The 17099-nt window shown below is 45.1% G+C and overlaps 2 protein-coding genes across 3 annotated transcripts in view; one reads left to right on the top strand and one right to left on the bottom strand.

Annotated features, from left to right (window-relative positions):
• Elapor1 (endosome-lysosome associated apoptosis and autophagy regulator 1) overlaps positions 1 to 17099 on the bottom strand; it is a 74920-nt gene that overhangs the window by 54814 nt on the left and 3007 nt on the right. The window lies entirely within an intron of this gene.
• LOC116896360 (coiled-coil domain-containing protein 58-like) lies at positions 10392 to 10859 on the top strand. Its single transcript, XM_032897467.1, has one exon. It carries the CDS (start codon positions 10428 to 10430, stop codon positions 10857 to 10859), a length of 432 nt encoding a protein of 143 aa, XP_032753358.1. The 5' UTR covers positions 10392 to 10427.

The following is a 17099-nucleotide window of genomic DNA, read 5'->3' as shown; positions in this document are numbered from 1 at the left end:
GTGTTAGATTGCCTGCTCAGTAATCCCAGGAATCCTCTTGTCTTTTCCTCTCCACCAGTTCTGGAATTAATTCATACCCTCTGGCTTGCTGATGGAGCCATCTATCTCTCTCTGTCTCTTTTTCTTTCTTGTTTTTGTTTTTTGGTTGTTTTTTTGTTTTGTTTTGTTTTTTGTTTTTTGTTTTTTCCAGACCTGAGGACCGAACCCAGGGCCTTGCGCTTGCTAGGCAAGCACTCTACCACTGAGCTAAATCCCCAACCCCCTCTTTTTCTTTCTTTATGACTTTTTTGGTTTGTTTGAGACAGGATAGCTCTGTGTTACCCTGGCTGGTATCCTGTATTTAGACCTAGCTGCTCTCAAACTTGCCTGATCTATTCCTGCCTCTGCCTTCTGTGTGCTGGGATTACAAGTACGGACAACCGCCCTCACTCAAACAGGACCTGACATGAGATCCTCAGCTCACTCCCGACCTCCTCCAAAGTTACGGTTTGCTACCAGGCGAAATGTTCCTTTACCCTGTGCTAAACCTGGTGAGAGCACAGCCCTGCTGCTTCCGTGTCCCCCTCCCACCACCTGGCAGCCCACCCATTCCCACCCCAAACCCTTCCGGGCAGCGCATCACCCAGGGCTGAGTGCACACGAGCACCTCATACTTGGTGGGAGCACAAGTGGCGTAGGCCCAAGAATGAAATCTGGTAGAAGAAACTAAGGCAGCAGGCCAGACACCCCTCATTTTCAGGAAGGTTTGGAGAAATGCTTGCTTAGCAGTCACTGGAGAGAGCAGAACAGTCACGGTACTCCTGTATTTTATGACCACCCATAAACAAGCCACCTGGGTTTCCCTGCTGCTCTAATCGCAGCCAGCTTTCAGAATGGTTAATAGATAGTAATTAAGTACCATAGTCCCTTCTACTTAAGTTTGAGACAAAAGAAATTACAGCGGTTTAAAAGAAACGCTCAGTTTCTATAACTTCCAAAGCTCTGTCAAGAAGAGAATTGTACTTTGGAATTCCAGCCGGAACAAAGAAGTTTCTGCGTCAGTGATAGCTGGTTCTGTGAGATTAACTCCATTGTTAGAACACTGATACGCTCTGCTTTCTCTGCACCTGATGTGCTCTGCTACAGCTTCAGAACTTATCAGAATTTTACTGTGCGTACGTGCGTGTGCATGCATGTGTGTATGCATGCATGTGTGTGTATGCATGCATGTGTGTGTATGCATGCATGTGTGTGCATGCATGTGTGTATGCATGCATGCATGTGTGTTATGCGTGTGTGCATGCGGGAGAGACTGGGTCTTCCCTATCCCTCTCCCCTTTATTTCTTTGCAACACTGAACCTAGAGGTAGGCTGGTCATCAGCACGTCCCAGTGATCCTCCTGTCCCTGCTCCAACAATCCTGAGTTCACAGGTGTGTATGATCATGTCAGACTTCTTTTTTAAGAAAGTATTTATTTTTATTTTTATGTGGATGAGTATTTTGCCTGAATGTATGTATGTACAGTGTGGGTGTGCCTGGTGCCTGCAGAGGCCGGAAGATGACATACCCAGGGACTAGAATTGCAGATGGCTGTAGGCTGCCATGTAGTCTAGGAACCCAAGCCAGGTCCGTTGTGAGTCCATCTCTCCAAGAGTAGCCATTCTGGGTTTCCCCACTACGTGCTAGGGATCTTAATGCAGGAGCAGCAAGCACCTTACCCACTGAGCCATGCCTCTAACCCCTGGATGCCTGAGTCTGGAAGTCTGTGGGGCTAGGATCTGATGCTGGGCCCCAGAGGCTGCTCTGCCTGTTGCTGTTTCCCATCTGACCCTTCTGTCATTTCTCTTTGTAACTTCCTGCAACTGCCTGTCCCTTTAACAGCCTTATACTTGTAGGTGTGAAGTTCCTGCCTTATCTTTCTGCTTTTAGTCCATCGTGTTCAGTAAGTAACTTAGAGACCAGTATGGTGAAGCATGACTTTAATACCAGTGCTCCAGAGGCAGAGGCAGATAGATTTCTGTGGGTTCAAAGCCATCCTGGTCTACACAGTGAGTTCTAAGCCAGCCGGGGGTTACATAGTGAGAACCAGTCTCAAACAAACAAACGAAGGAGATAACTTGATAAATAAATTATTTTAAAACTTTGGATATTAAAGTTATTAAACCTAAGGGGCCAGTGAGATGGCTAAGTGGGTGAGGAGCTTGCTGTGTAGCCTGATAATTTGAGTTCGATCCTTAAGGCCCTTATGGTGGAAGGAACAGACACCTCCAAGTTATCTTCAGACCTCCACACTCATGCCATGGCCTACCTGCACCACTCCCACATACACAGAATATGTAATCTTTTAAAAGTTTTTAAACGTCAGAGAAAAGGTAAATATCTTATAGAATAAACAATAACCCACAATTTCTAGAGAGAACTTGTCACTGATATTTTCAAATGTTAACTGCTCTGACAAGTCTGTTCTCTAGAGCCAGGGACTGAGATTTCTCGATAGTCCAAAGAAGTCAAAGAAAGAAATAAATAAAATCCAGAGCCTGTATATTGTGGAGGAAATTAGAGCTTTAAGCAAAGGGAGCGTTAGGGGCCAGCTCTGCTGCTGGGCTGGCAAAGGTGGAACCTTTCAGAGGAAAAGGCATCTACTCCTCCACACCGGATATGTGGAACCCAAAGGACCATGTAGTCATCTCTCCCGGATCAGCAGCGACAGGTACTGGTAGGGCATCTTTAAGGAACTCCAGTTGAAGAATGTGCACTTTGTTGTTTATTTAAGACAAGGTCCCTTTAGGTAGCCCTGTTTGGCCTGGAACTTCCTATGCGGACCAAACTGAAGATGCTTTCCCAAGTGTCTAACAACCTTCCTTGTGTGTTAACAATTCACAGTCATGTATTAGGAAAAGTCTGCACTTTCTGATAGTGCAGTGACTAAAGAGGTTAACCACATACATATGCACACATGTATGTACATATTACATACACACATATTCTTTTCACAGAGCAAGCCATCAGTGAACCTCCCCTAATGACCAGAGTTCAGGTTCTCAGTCCGACCAAGATTTTAAGAACCTGGCAGTCTGTCGCCGTGGCTCACACCTATAACGCTAGCACCTGGGAGGCGGAGGAGGAGGATCACGCCGGATCACGCCGGATCACGCCGGATCACGCCGGATCATGCCGGTATGGGGCTGTCCTCGTCTACACAGCATGCTCTACAACAGCAAGAACTACAAAGTGAGGCCCTGTCTCAAAAGAGCCAAAGGGGAAAGGAGGGGAGGGGAGGGGAGTGTTTGCCTATTGTGCCTGAGACCCTAAATTAGATTTCCTGTAATCCCACTTGGGAAGTGGAAGCAGGAAAATTATAAATTTAACGTCCTCTGAAGCCACAAAAGCCAGTTCAAGACACTGTCTCAAAAACAAAGCAAAACTGAAACCTGACCAGTTGTCCTATGATGTAAGTTGGAAGACAGAGTTTTGAGAAAGCGCCCTTTGGTCTCGAACAACAGAAGAAAGTTTGTGGAGTGGGGTATGACCCCTCCTTGGACCTATCTGGGCTTCTTATCTCAAATTAGGAGAAAATTCTGAGTTCTAAATGTGAAATATAGAAAGGGAGGTGCTTGACACATTTTGGTTCGAAATATTTAGAAATGTATGAGGCTGGAAAGATGGCTCAGTGGCTCAGAACACTTGCCGTGCAAGCATGAAGACCCGGATTTGAATCTCTAGAACCCATGTAGAAAGCCGGCTGTAATCCAGCAGTTAGGGGTCAGAGACAGGCAGAGCCTGTAAGCTTGTTCACCAGCTACTCGTCCTCACAGAAACAGAGCTCAAGGCATGAAGTCAGACAAAGACTTGGAGGAAGGTTCCAGATGTCTTCCTCTGACCTTCTCATAGACAAGCACTGGTGTACCACCCATAGACTTACATATACATGTACACATACACACATACATATATACATACACACATATACACACATACACACATACGTACACACACACACACACACACACACACACACACACGGCATCAAACACTTCATTGCTCAGGACCAGAAGCAAACAGTCTTAGGAACTGCACATCCCTTATGACTGGATCTCCCCTAAGAGCTCCCCTAAGTCCAGACTCTGTTACAGTGAAAACAAGTGTGTGAGTTAAAATGATTTAGGGTTAGAAGGACAGGTTCGGGATGATAGAGAAGCGAAGCACAAGAGCTTACAGCTGAGTCTATGCCATCGAGTCGATGGGTCAGAGGAAGGACAGGCCTCCAGGGAAAACCACAAAGCGGTGCTGGAGTCTTGGAAGGCGGCAGCGGCTCCCACGAAGCCTCTCCCAGAGAACACACACAGGCACATGGTCCTTCCATATATCCTCACGTCTAACTGCAACAGACTAAATTGGTTTTGTTGTTGGTCGTTTGGCTGTCTGTCTGGCTAGTTGGTTGGTTGGAGACAGGGTTTCACTGTGCAGCCTTGGCTGGCCTGGGACTCACTGCGTAAACCAAGCCGGCCTCAAACTCATAGAGATCCACCTGCCTCTGCCTCCGAATGTGATTAAAAGCATGCAGTCTGCCTGGCCCAGACTGAATTGTAAGGACGATTTCTAAGAAGCTCCTGTTTATTCCAGAAACAGGAGTCTGCCCTAGAAACATGCCATAGGCTGGGATCTAGATGCGAAGTCACCAGAGAAAACAGCAGCTGTGTCTGGAGGCCACTGACAATCAGAGGGCCAGTAAGCGATTAAAACCCTTGAAGCTGCAGTTGGGTTGTTCCCACTTTATCAACACCACACCAGGGCATCACCCACCCACGCACACTAATGAGGAGTCTGACTCCTTAAAGGACCTGACTCATGATAACAGCATTTGCACTGTGTCTTGGGTACCCCTCCTTTTTGTGCAAGTATAAGAGAAAATACTTAAGAGAAAGATCTAGCCCGCCGTGCCTTGGGACAGAAGAGGGCTCCTCCTACCTCAGGAATGTGCTACCTGTCTTATCTTTAAAAAATCACAACACAGAACCAACCAAGCTGCTCCCCATTTTGGGCACCCACTACAATCACTTTAGGGTGCCTACTATCATTGCCTTGTTGCTTCTGTTGTTTTTGCTAAATAAACATAAACTATGTATCTTGGCTGAACCTATTTTTCAAGAAGGAGAGAACAAAAAGGACCCCACATCTATGCCCCCTCAACATCCTCAACGTTCTAAAGGCACCATGTGGATGACGCTCCCTAGAACAAGCAAACCAGTTAATCTCCTTCAGACTTAGGTTTTGCACATTAAAAAATTAAGATGTTAATAAGAGCAGTTAGGGCGGAGAGATGGCTCAATCGGCAAAGACATCAGCTGCCGAGCCTGAGGATGCACGTGGTGGAAGGAAAGAGCCAACTTCTCAAGGGTTGCCCTCTGACCTTTGCATGCTCGCTGCGGCATGCATTCAAATGTAAGCACATATACGAAATAATAATAGTAAATTGGGGTGTATTGATGGCTTTCTTTTAATCTTAGATCATAGGGTTATTCATTTCATGGCGAGACACTCCTAGTAACTCCTGTCTGTACACTCCAGCCAGTCCTGCCTTTGCTGCTCACATCTGTGTCGCACACTCAGGCTGGTCTTACCTTTGCTGTTCACATCTGGGTCCACACCCTTCATCTCCCTCATCATCTCCCTAAGAAAGCATTAAGCAGTTGTCTGATTTTTTTTTTTTTTTTTTGCTTTTTACTTCATATCAGTAGAAAGATGCAGGCTTAGAAAACCTTTAATTTGTGCTGATGCAGGCTGACTCGGCGTGCAAAGACACTTGCCGGACAAGCACGGCAGACCCGGGTGCGGTCCCTGAGACCCACGTGGCAGAAAGAGCCAACCTTCCCACGTTGTCATCTGACATCACGCATGCACGCACGTGCAGCAGCATGCATACACTCTAAAAGGAGTAGACAGCCATGAGCCTTAACCTGTTTCCTTTTCAGGATACATCGCTATCTACATCTTTAAAAATGCATTTAATGATCTGTGACAAGCGGAAGGTAAAGAATGGATGATAACCGTACATTAAGCTTCAGACTTAAGTGGGTATGAAGATGTACTTGTCTCCAGCAGCTGTCAAGCCCTGACTCTAATGATCTGTTCTGTTCTTTAACCTGGTACAATCTACAGCAGTAGCTTAAGAAAGAAATAGACAACGGTACAGACTAAGCAAAACCTAGGCGCTCGACATATACTTTTTTTGTAAATTAGCCACTGCTTAACTTCCTTGATTTAGACAACTGGTAGCCTGATAAAGCTGACAGGCCTTCAAGCCTTGCCCTTCATGTCTCAGTAATTCCCTGAGGTCAACGAGCTCTGCTGGCTGTTCTCAGAGCCTGTCTCCCCTGAGCCTGTCACGGAGAAGGCTAATGATGTCTTTAAGTCAGTGCTGCTGACTAGACACTCGACTCCTATAGAAATGTTAAGCACACCCTTTGACACAGCAGTCTTATTTTTAAAGAATTTATTCTAGAGATAGACTCAAAACCTCACCGACCTGTAAGAGGATATTCCCTGAAGCATCGTTACACACGACTGGAATCGATCACTGAGAAGCTAATTTCAATATATTATGCTCAGGCCTGGGGAGATGGCTCAGCAGGTTAACTGTCAAGCAAGCCCTAATGACCTGAGTTCAACCCCCAGAGCCTATGTCAAGGTGGAAGGCAAGAGTCAGCTCCACAGAGCTGTCCTCTGACAACCACACACACATCATACACATACAGTAATGAGATCTACCATAATGAAAACCAAATATAAATAAGACAGAGATGCTGATGCAATTTTCATAGAGTTTTCTAAAAGACATATATTTTTCTTCGGGAACAAAGTATTTCAAAAATAGTGTCTGAGTGGTGGTGGCACGTGCCTTTGATCCCAGCACTTGGGAGGCAGAGGCAGGAGGATCTCTGTGAGTTTGAGGTCAGCCTGGTCTATATAATGAGTTCCCAGACAGCCAGGGATATACAGAGAAATTCTGTCTTAACAAACAAACAGACAGAATGTCATGTGGAAGTGCTGACAGATGTTTGTCCTTGGGGACTTGTAGACACAATGGGAAGCTGAAAGTGGTCTCTTTGCTGCTTAGACCATTTGGACTGTTTGGATTTGGGGCAAGGACAGGCAGACCGCATGGTGGCTAAGAACCCAGCTGCCTGAGATCCTACCCTTTCACTTGCTTCGGAAGTTCTGACAGGCTAAGAGCTCTTTGTACCTTAATTTCATCATCTACAAAATGGGGCTTAATTCAGGAAAAGAAAGTGATGAACTTCCAACATGATAAGTTTTAGAAGTATAGAAACAAATAAAGTATATGAAACAAATAAAGTATATGAAGATATGAGCCCATATAGAGTTTGCATTCTAGCCAGAAAAGATGGATAATTAAGACGTATGCCTGGGTCTGAGATGGCCCAGAGGTGAAGGCATTGGCCCCCACACCTCCCACCTGAGTTGAATTCCCTGGGACTCACATGGGGAAGAAAAAGACTTCCACAAGCCATCTTCTGACCTCCACGTGCTCCATATTAAACGCACACCCACACATAGAGACACACAGACAGACATGTACACATGCACACACATAGAAAAATAGAACCGAAGAAACAGTGATAGCTCAGCGTTTAAGAGCACTTCTTATTCTTCCTGAGGACCTGGGTTCAGTCCCAGCATCACAAAATGGCTCGCAAGTATTCTGATCCCCGTGGGCTCCAGACACATACATGGGTGTGGATCACTTTTTATCGTGAAAAAAAAAGAGGCAAACCCCCACACCCCCAGCTTTGATTAAAATCTCACATTTTTCATTAACAAACTTCAACTTGATAACAGATGAGGCTATACAAGGTTAATGGGAAATAAAACTGATACAATTTCTCCAAAAGAGAAATTGAGGGAAAATGAGCAATATAAGCTATACAATTCATCCTTTGACTTGAGGATTTCCATTTTGACTAAGAACATAATTTAAGGGCTGAAGAAATAAGCCGGTTGGTGGTGGTGCACGCCTTTAATCCCAGTACTCAGGCAGAGGCAGGCGGATCTTCATACATTCAAGGCCAGCCTGGTCTACAGAGTGAGTTCTAGGACAGCCAGTGCTACACAGAGTAACCCTGTCTCAAACGTTCAAATGTCCCATTGGGTGTGGTGGTACACATCTATAATCCCAGCACTCAGCTGCGGCAGAGAAGAAGCAGTTCTAGGCTTGTCTATCTAGTGAACCTGGCTGTCCAGTGAACCTAGGCCATTCAGTGAACCCTGGCCTCACAAAAAGAAGGAAGGGGGTTGGGGATTTAGCTCAATGGTAGAGCACTTGCCTAGCAAGCGCAAGGCCCTGGGTTCAGTCCCCAGCTCTGGAAAAAAAAAAAAAAAAAAAGGAAGGGGAGGAGGAGAGGAAACAGGAGAGGAGGGGAGTGCAGGGGCAAAGTTACCTGAATGGTGATGGAGCAAACATCTAAAATATGCATGCACATGTTCATTTCAGTATAGGAACTTTATGGCTGAAATTAGAAGGAGAATTGCAGGTTCAAAACCAACCTGGGCTACCATGCTGGTTAGTTTCTGTCAACTTGCCACACCCTGTAGAGTCACCCGGGGACCTCAGCTGAGAAAATGCCTCCGCAGGATTGGCCTGCAGACATATCTGCGGTGCGTTTCCTGATTGATGATTGATGTGGGAATTCTCAGCCTGCTGCGGATGCTGCCACCCCTGAGCAGCCGGTCTCGAGTTATATCAGAAAGCAAGCTGAGGCTGGAGAGATGGCTCAGCAGTTCAGGGCATCGGCTGTGCTTCCAGAGGTCCTGAGTTCAATTCCCAGCAACCACATGGTGGCTCACAGCCATCTGTCATGGGATCCGATCCGATGCCTTCTTCTGGTGTCTTTGAAGAGGGCAACAGTGTACTCACATACATAAAAAAATAAACAGTGGCTCACGACCATCTGTAATGGGATCTCTTCCGGTGTGTCTGAAGACAGCAACAATGTACTCACAAAATGAAATTAAAATTTTTCTAATAAATAAATAGGAAGAAAGGAAGGAAGGAAGGAAGGAAGGAAGGAAGGAAGGAAGGAAGGAAGCTGAATGGGCCATAGAAAATGGGGAGTATTCCTTCATGGTTTCTGTTCCTCCGAGTTCCTGCCTTGGCTTTCCTTAACGGTGAGCTGTGTATAACTTCTAGGTTAAAGCAAATCCTTTCCTCCTAAGTTGCTTTTGGTCTTTACAAAACAACAACAAAATACTACTTTTACATTTATTTTGCTTGTGTGTGTATGTTTGGGTGTGCCACGAGCATACTTTCTCACTGCCTGGAACTCTGAGACCATAGTAGAAGTGGGTCTGAGCTCGCCTACGGGAAAATAAGAATCAAGGGAAGGAACACAGGCGTCCCACTAACAGCCTGCCGACTGCCAGACGCCTGACAAGGCATCCTAGATGCGTAAGCTTGCAACCACCCACTGACCACAGTCCTGTATGGGAGCCTAGCAGCGATTAGCCATCCTGCCTAGACCTCAACAATCGACCCGGAGAAACTATAGCATTCTGAGCCGAACAATAGTTACTCCTTTAAACCACTAAGTCTTAGGGGAGGTTTGTCAGCAAAAGCTGACGTAGATCCTCTTCCTCTTCCTCTTCCTCTTCCTCTTTCTCCTCCTCTTCTTCCTCCTCCTACTTGTTTTTCAATTGAAGAATTATCTAAGCAAAAGCTACATTTGAGTTGAAAATGTAAGGGTCCAGCCAGAGACACACTTCAGATACAACATGCCTGAGGCCCTGCATTCAACATCCACAGTATGGGAGCAGGGCTATGGATGGGGGTTTTGTTGGTTGTTCTCCAAACAGCAAGGATACCCTTCATTATTGATCCATATTTGCAAACATTATCCCTATTCCTTAGTACTCTAGAGTTCTAGTTAATATCCTGTCTCTGGGAGTCCCTCCAGTGTCAAGGACAGTATTAAGACCCATACCCATCTACTTTCCCTTCAGTGCTAGGAACTGGACCCGGGGTCTTGTGTGCTCTACCTACTGGGCTACATCCCCAGCCTCTTTTGAGACATAATATTGCTATATCGCTCAGAATGACCGTGAACTCAACGTTGTAGCCCAAGTTAATCTTAAGCTGGTAGATCTTCCTGCCTCTTCCTCCTAAATGTGGGGATTATGTTCTTTGGGAATTAGAAATCAACATGTGAATCTTAATCCCTTACTCTCTAAAATAATTGAAAGGGAAATCATGATCAGTTCCTGCCCTTGAGAAAACAGTTTGACACCTCCCAACGATGAATCTGCATGTTCCAGGGCCCAGCACCAGGCTCCTGTAGGCTTGCGGCGCTGAGAAATACGTGCCTTCTTAGCAGGAGACAGATGCAGGAAGGCACAGAGAAGCATTAGTTAAAATAGCAAAACATGGTCCAATATGGCGGCACTCAGTGGCAGTGTGAACTGTGAAGAGTTCGCCGAGTTCCAGGAATTACTCAAGGTGATGAGGACAATTGATGACAGGATAGTACATGAATTAAACACTACATTTCCAACTTCCTTTGCAGGAAAAATTGATGCCAGCCAAACCTGTAAAAAACTCTATGAGTCTTTGATGGCAGCTCATGTCAGTAGGGACAGAGTTAGAAAGAACTGTATAGCCCAGACCTCAGCAGTAGTAAAATGTCTCCGAGAAGAGAGAGAAAAGGACCTGGATGACTTAACGTTATTAAAACAACTTAGAAAAGAAAAGATAAAGTTGAAATGGATGCAGTCAGAACTAAATGTCGAAGAAGTGGTAAATGACAGGAGCTGGAAGGTGTTTAATGAACGCTGCCAAATTCACTTCAAGACTACAAAGAATGAGTAGAGAGAGAGTTTCTTAAAAGACCCGGTCATCTCGGTGCCTGAGCATGACAGATGTCAGCAGGCCAGCTTCCGAGGGTGGTCTCTGAGACAGCAGGTCAAGGCCTTTGGTTGGTTCAGCCCTATTCAGCCAAGACCGCAATTCTTATTCTCATAATTATAAAATAATTAATTGCTATTTTATACTGATTCTGTAAAAAATGTTTTGTAACTATTAAAATAATTTTCTGACCAAAAAGTAGCAAAACACTAGCGATCCAAATACTTATCAACAGAAAAATGAATTTTCAGAATTGTGAACTATTTATACAAAGGAATATTTTTATAACAATCAAAATGAAGATATAAAAACATGCAAATAAAAATGTAGCAATCATATACCATATAATTAATAAACAATATAACTATATGGACTATAATAATAATAATAATAAGTAATAGAAGCAAATGCGAATGGGTAATAATTGTGTGTGATATGACATTAATATATTAGAAAAGCGAATCACCCAGGCAAAACAGCAGGAGGTCGCCCCTCCTGTCTGAGAGGTAGCCAGGAGGCTGATGCAGCTGGAGAGGAAGAAGGAAGAGGGGCGACCTGTACACAGGACCTCGCAGACCACTAAAAACACTGGTTCCTGTTCTAACAAGGAAAACATTTTACGAAAAGATTTATTTTTATTTTATGCATGTGGATGTTTTGAGCTTATGTCTGCACACCACGTAAGAAGTATTATTTGCCTGGTACCTTCAGGGGCCACAGGAGGATGTCAGGGCCCCTAGAACTGGAATTAAAGATCATTGTCAACTACCACCAGGGATTGAACCCCAGTCCTCTGGAAGAGCAGCCAATGCTCTTAACTGCTGAGCCATCTTTCCTGCTCTTGACAAGAAACCTTTCAAAGGCTGAGGAAAAGAGGACAGAAATCAAGCTTATGTCTGGCACGTTTATTCAGGCTGCGTGAAACAAGACGTTATTGTGGAAGGAAGGCAGCTCAGGAGGAGGCCTGGAGACGGCATCTTGGACAAGCACAAGAAGCCATCGCACTCAGTATATCTTGGAGGAAGGGCTGGTAAAATTTTTCTGGTGAATTCTGATAGAGAAGGGAGAAAGAGGGGAGTCAGGATTTGCAGCCTGAGTGTTGGGAAGGAAGGGGCTGTTGGCAGCTGAGAGGAGAAAGTTTCTTTGAGGCACAGGATTTAAAAAAACAAAATCAACATCAAAGTGATGCTGAGGACCAGGTCTGGCCATTCTGAACCTGAACTGCCAATTAAATGCATATCCAGATGCAGCCGGATATACAGGTATAGAGTTCAGGGGCAAGGTTCAGACTAGAAGTATGAATCCAAGACCCATCGATACATATGCGGCCTTTCACCTTGCCTTGTTGCTGTTTGAAGTCGTCTAGGGAGTAAAACTCAAGGGCTGGGGAGAGAGACAGAGGAATAGAGGGACGTTTGATGACTGACTTCCAGGAACTGACAGATTCACAGTTCAGGGAGACAAGGAGGCTGGAAATCAGGCAGGGAAGAGAAGGAGCCACCAGGGAGGCAGAAACAAAGCCAAGTCTCGTGTTGGGCTGGAGTGAGAAAGCATAGGTAGGCAGTGAGAGCCATCAGAGCTCTGTGAAGTGCTGGTAGATGAAGCCCGCTGGGGACAGAAAGGTTACCAAGGGATTGGACAAGTGCAGTTTTCCTGAAAACGCTGGGGGTGAAAACCAATGTGGAATGTGGTCAATAAAGGAGAGGGGCCTAGAGAAGCTAGAGGGGTCTAGAGGGGTCAGACAAGATTTTCAAGAGTTTAGACAAGATTATCAGGAGGAACAGCTAGCTATATAGACAGTTACATACACGGCAGCTGGAAGGAGATGGACAATCAAGAGAAGTCTCTTGGGCTAGAGAGATGGCTCTGCGGTTAAGAGCACCAATTGCTCTTCCACAGGTCCCGAGTTCAAGTCCCAGCAACCACATGGTGGCTCACAACCATCTGTAGTGGGATCTGATGCCCTCTTCTGGTGTGTCTGAAGACACCAACAGCAACAGTGTACCCACATATATAAAATAAATAAATCTTTTTCAGAAAAGAGAGAGAGAGAGAAGTCTCTTTTTTTTGGAAATCAAATTTATTCTAGGTCAGTGCTCTACTGTTGACTTGTATCCCCAACCCTATCTTTTCCTTTTCTTCTCTCTCTTTTCTTTCTATTTGCTCCCTTTCTTCTTTTGTCTTTTTCTTTCTTTAACAAGGCAAAACTGGGTGGCCAGGTTGGTCTCGAACTTCTAGAAAGACAAGCTTCCTGCCTCAGCCTTCCCAGTGCTGGGACTGAAGACTTAAGCCACCATGATTATTTGTTTATGAATTTTATTCCAGACACTTATTTATGAATTTTTAAATTCCTCCTCCTTCCTTTTTCCTGAGACAGGGCTTCTCTGTGTAACCCTGGATGTCCTGGAACTCACTCAATCCTCCAATCAACTGTGAAAAGGCAGGAACCCAGTTACTCGCATCTTACAGACGAGAAGGTGAAGGTGAGACGTGTCGGTCTTGCCAAGGCTATGTGGCTGAAAAGGAGAACGGGGCCAAATCTGCTACCTGCAGGCCAGCAATGTCCCAGAGAAACGTGAGCCTCCTTCGGGCTTTTCAATTTGTCTCAAAAATGTAGAGAACAAAAAGGGTTAAATTAATTTTAATGGTAGGTTACATTTAGATACTATGTAGGCCTTATCAACTTATAGTCATTATAAACTACTGCAGTGTTCTTCTTACATTCAGTCTTCAAAATTGACAGGTATTAAGGTACGGCACATTTCGGCACCAAATACTCATTCAAAAGTGCTTGATCTCCATTCTGACTTTATAAAAATTGCAGCAAGGGGAATGTACTCATTTACCCAAGTGATCTTAAGCTGAGTTGAAAAGGTTTTCAGACGCTGAGTATCTACTTTAACTTCACTTAATTAAGATGAAACAAAATCAAAGCTCTAGTTCCTCAGGGTCCTCGACACCTCTAACTAACTGCCTCCTACGGCTGGTGGCCGCAGAGTAGAACACCACAGCGCCAGACTCTTCGCCAAGTTCCAGCACCTTTTCCCCAGAATGCCTTCCGCATCTGTTTCCCTCTCCGTATTTATTACATGTGTTTGCTTTGCTCTCAGACAGGGTTTAACTCTGTATGCGGTCAAGGTGCCTTAAACTCCCAGTGTGGCCCAGGCCCCTGTGTTAACTTGAGGCAGCCTTTCCATCCCACATGCCGGGGTTACCCACATTTATTGTTGGTTTTTTATTTATTTGTTTGGTTGGTTGGTTGGTTTAGTTTTGAGGCAAGGATCTTAAACCTTGTGTAATAATCCATACACCCCAATTCCCCCATCCTCCCCTGCTCCACACACACACTTCTGCTTCCCAGGACCGCAGGTGAGTGACATTACACTCAGCTTTCAGTTCAACCCACCTCCATCACCCTTAGGTCCATAACGACTTCTTTTTAATTTATTCTTATGTGTGTGGGAATGTTGCCTGCATGTATGTCTGTGAACCAAGTGTGCTCCTGGTGCCTGTGGAGGCTAGAAGCCAGCTCTGGGTTTCCATCCACTGGAGTTACAGACGGTTGTGTAGGGACTGAACCCTAGTCCTCTGGAAGGGCAGCCAATGCTCTTAACTGCTGAGCCACTGCCCCAACCTCAGCACTTAACGACTCTTTATTAGCATAAGCCAGGGGCAGATTGACTTTCTCTAAAACACAGTTGTAACCACTAACAGTTATTGGACACTGACTATGCCAAGATATGGCCTAAGTTCTGCCCACGGATTAACTCACCTAAATTGTTGTATGAAGGGAGGGTTATTAGTACCTTCCTTTTTTTTTTTTTCTTTTTTTTCGGAGCTGGGGACTGAACCCAGGGCCTTGCGCTTCCTAGGCAAGCGCTCTACCACTGAGCTAAATCCCCAACCCCTATTAGTACCTTCCTTTTCTTTTTCCTTCAGTGCTAGAGATCAGGCTATAGGCTCACACAGGCCAGACAAGCATGGTATACCACACTGTATCCCAGGCTCCCAACATCCCCGTATCAAAGGGAAGTGACTGAGGAGATCAAACAACCTCCCGGCTACTGAGTGGAGGTGCCAGAAAGTTGAACCCAGTTTGACCAACTCCTCACATTCTGGGCCACTGGGAGGTTGTATACCTTCCTCCCTCGCAGGTGTACACACAAGTATGGAATTTCAAGTGATGGGATTCCACATGCTTTAAAAAAAAAACTTCTCTCCTTCTTGCCAGTGTATTCCAATTTATGTGCCTATGATATGTACCATTTTTTTTAAATGTCTTAAGTCTGATAATCATTATTCTAGTGTGTTTTCAGTCAGGCAAGTAGACAAAGTTGCTTCTTAAATGTTTGGATCCCAAGATCTTGCTCCTTAGTCCCTTCTGATAGTGAATATCCTCCTCTGTTAGTAGCGACAGATGCTTTAAACATCCAGCCTCAGTGGCTTCTAACTGTAAGAATCATTCTCTCATATTCTCTCTCTCCATCTCCTTCCCCATCCCCCCTCACCCCTCTCTTCCCTCTCCTCTTCTTCCCCCTCTCCCCCCTCTCCCTCTCCTATTTTCTAAACAAGGTCTCCTATAACCCAGGTTGGTCTTGAACTTTCTGTGTAGCCCAAGGTTACCTTGAATTCCTTCCTCTTCACCTCCAGCGCGTTAAGAATGACAGGAGGTAATGGCATTGGAGAGGTGGCTCATTGGTTAAGGGCACTTACGGCTCTGGCAGAGGCAGAGCCCCCAAATTCAGCTCACAATAACATCCTAAACCTCCAGCTCCAGGGGCATCTGACGCCCCTCACGTCTATGGGAACTTACATTCACATACACATACCCACATAGAGACTCCCCAAAATACAATTTTTAAAATTGATTACAGGAGTGTATGACTCACTATGCCTGGTTTATAAATGCTGGGGTTCAAACAAAGGGCTTCTTGAATGCTAGGCAAATATTCTAGCAACTGAGATATAACCCCAACCCTTCACCATATCTATGGGAATACTCCCTGAGCATGCTGCACTCTGGACCAGAAATCCTTCATGGACTCTGATTCTGACTTTGTCTCCTACTAGCCTTATACCACTTCAAGTTTCAGCCAACTGGTCTACTTGCAATTCCCGGATTGTTTTTTCCATCTGTTGAACTTTCCCCAGACTCCTCCCTCTATCTAGAAAGCATCCTGCTTCCCTGTCTGCACAATCATTACTACCCAGGCAGGCCAAGTAGCCCGGTTCTGGTTACTTTCTTTCTTTCTTTCTTTCTTTCTTTCTTTCTTTCTTTCTTTCTTTCTTTCTTTCTTTCTTTTTCTTTCTTTCTTTCTTTCTTTCTTTCTTTCTTTCTTCCTTTCTCTCTCTCTCTCTCTCTCTCTCTCTCTCTCTCTTTTCTTTCTTTCTTTCCTTTTTTCTCTCACCTGCCTCACCACTCCAGCCCCGCTGACCACACACATTAACCTTAGGTCAAAGTTTATATGTTCTTATGTGTGTGTATGATTAGTTTGCCCACCAGTGTTTCTTAAACACCATACAATGGGAGTATGTACTAGGTACTTGACTGTGCTATCTAATTTAATTCAATCCTCACAGCAGCCCTTCCAGATAGACATGACTCCCTCCATTTTATAGGATAGGAATCTGAGGCTGTCAGAAGTTAATGATCTTGATTCCTTACTAAATGGCAGAGTCATCACTCACTCAACAAATCTTATTCCGCTTCCTAGGCCCCCCTGGGCTTTTCAGTATGGATTGGGAAGTCCCTCTGGGGGCTATTAGAACAACAGCCTCAGGACCAGGCAGAGCATGTCAGAGGCAGTTTTCTCGTTGCACTATGTTTAAAGAAATGTTTGGGTCGCAGCCGGCACTTAGCCTGGGCCAGCACAGCGCTAAAGGAGTGATTCATGTGGACAAACATCATCCAGGATGTTTAGATCCAGTGGTGACCCTGATTATTGTAAAACTGAGACAGGAGTGCCAGGCCCTGGCACACATCCAGCCGTCTCCTCTCCCTGTGCACTGCCACCGCAATAAAACCTGGAGCCAAGTCGCCCTTCTTCCTGCCTCGCTCCGGTTGGAGCTCTCAGCTTTTATAAATAAATAGTCCATGATAGCAATGCTTTCGCTTGGGTCAGCCTTGGATTGATAAGAGGCCCCAGCATTAATACCCTATAGGCTCCTCAGAAATCCATAAGAAAATCAAGAGAAGAGACTGGG

Source organism: Rattus rattus, chromosome 3 (assembly GCF_011064425.1).
Source record: "Rattus rattus isolate New Zealand chromosome 3, Rrattus_CSIRO_v1, whole genome shotgun sequence".
NCBI classification, from domain to species: domain Eukaryota; kingdom Metazoa; phylum Chordata; class Mammalia; order Rodentia; family Muridae; genus Rattus; species Rattus rattus.
Note: the sequence above shows the minus strand (reverse complement) of the source record. Positions and strands in the feature narration are given on the sequence as shown.

Coding starts and splice junctions, on each gene's coding strand:
- LOC116896360 (XM_032897467.1), top strand. CDS start 10,428: ATGGCGGCACTCAGTGGCAGTGTGAACTGTGAAGAGTTCGCCGAGTTC.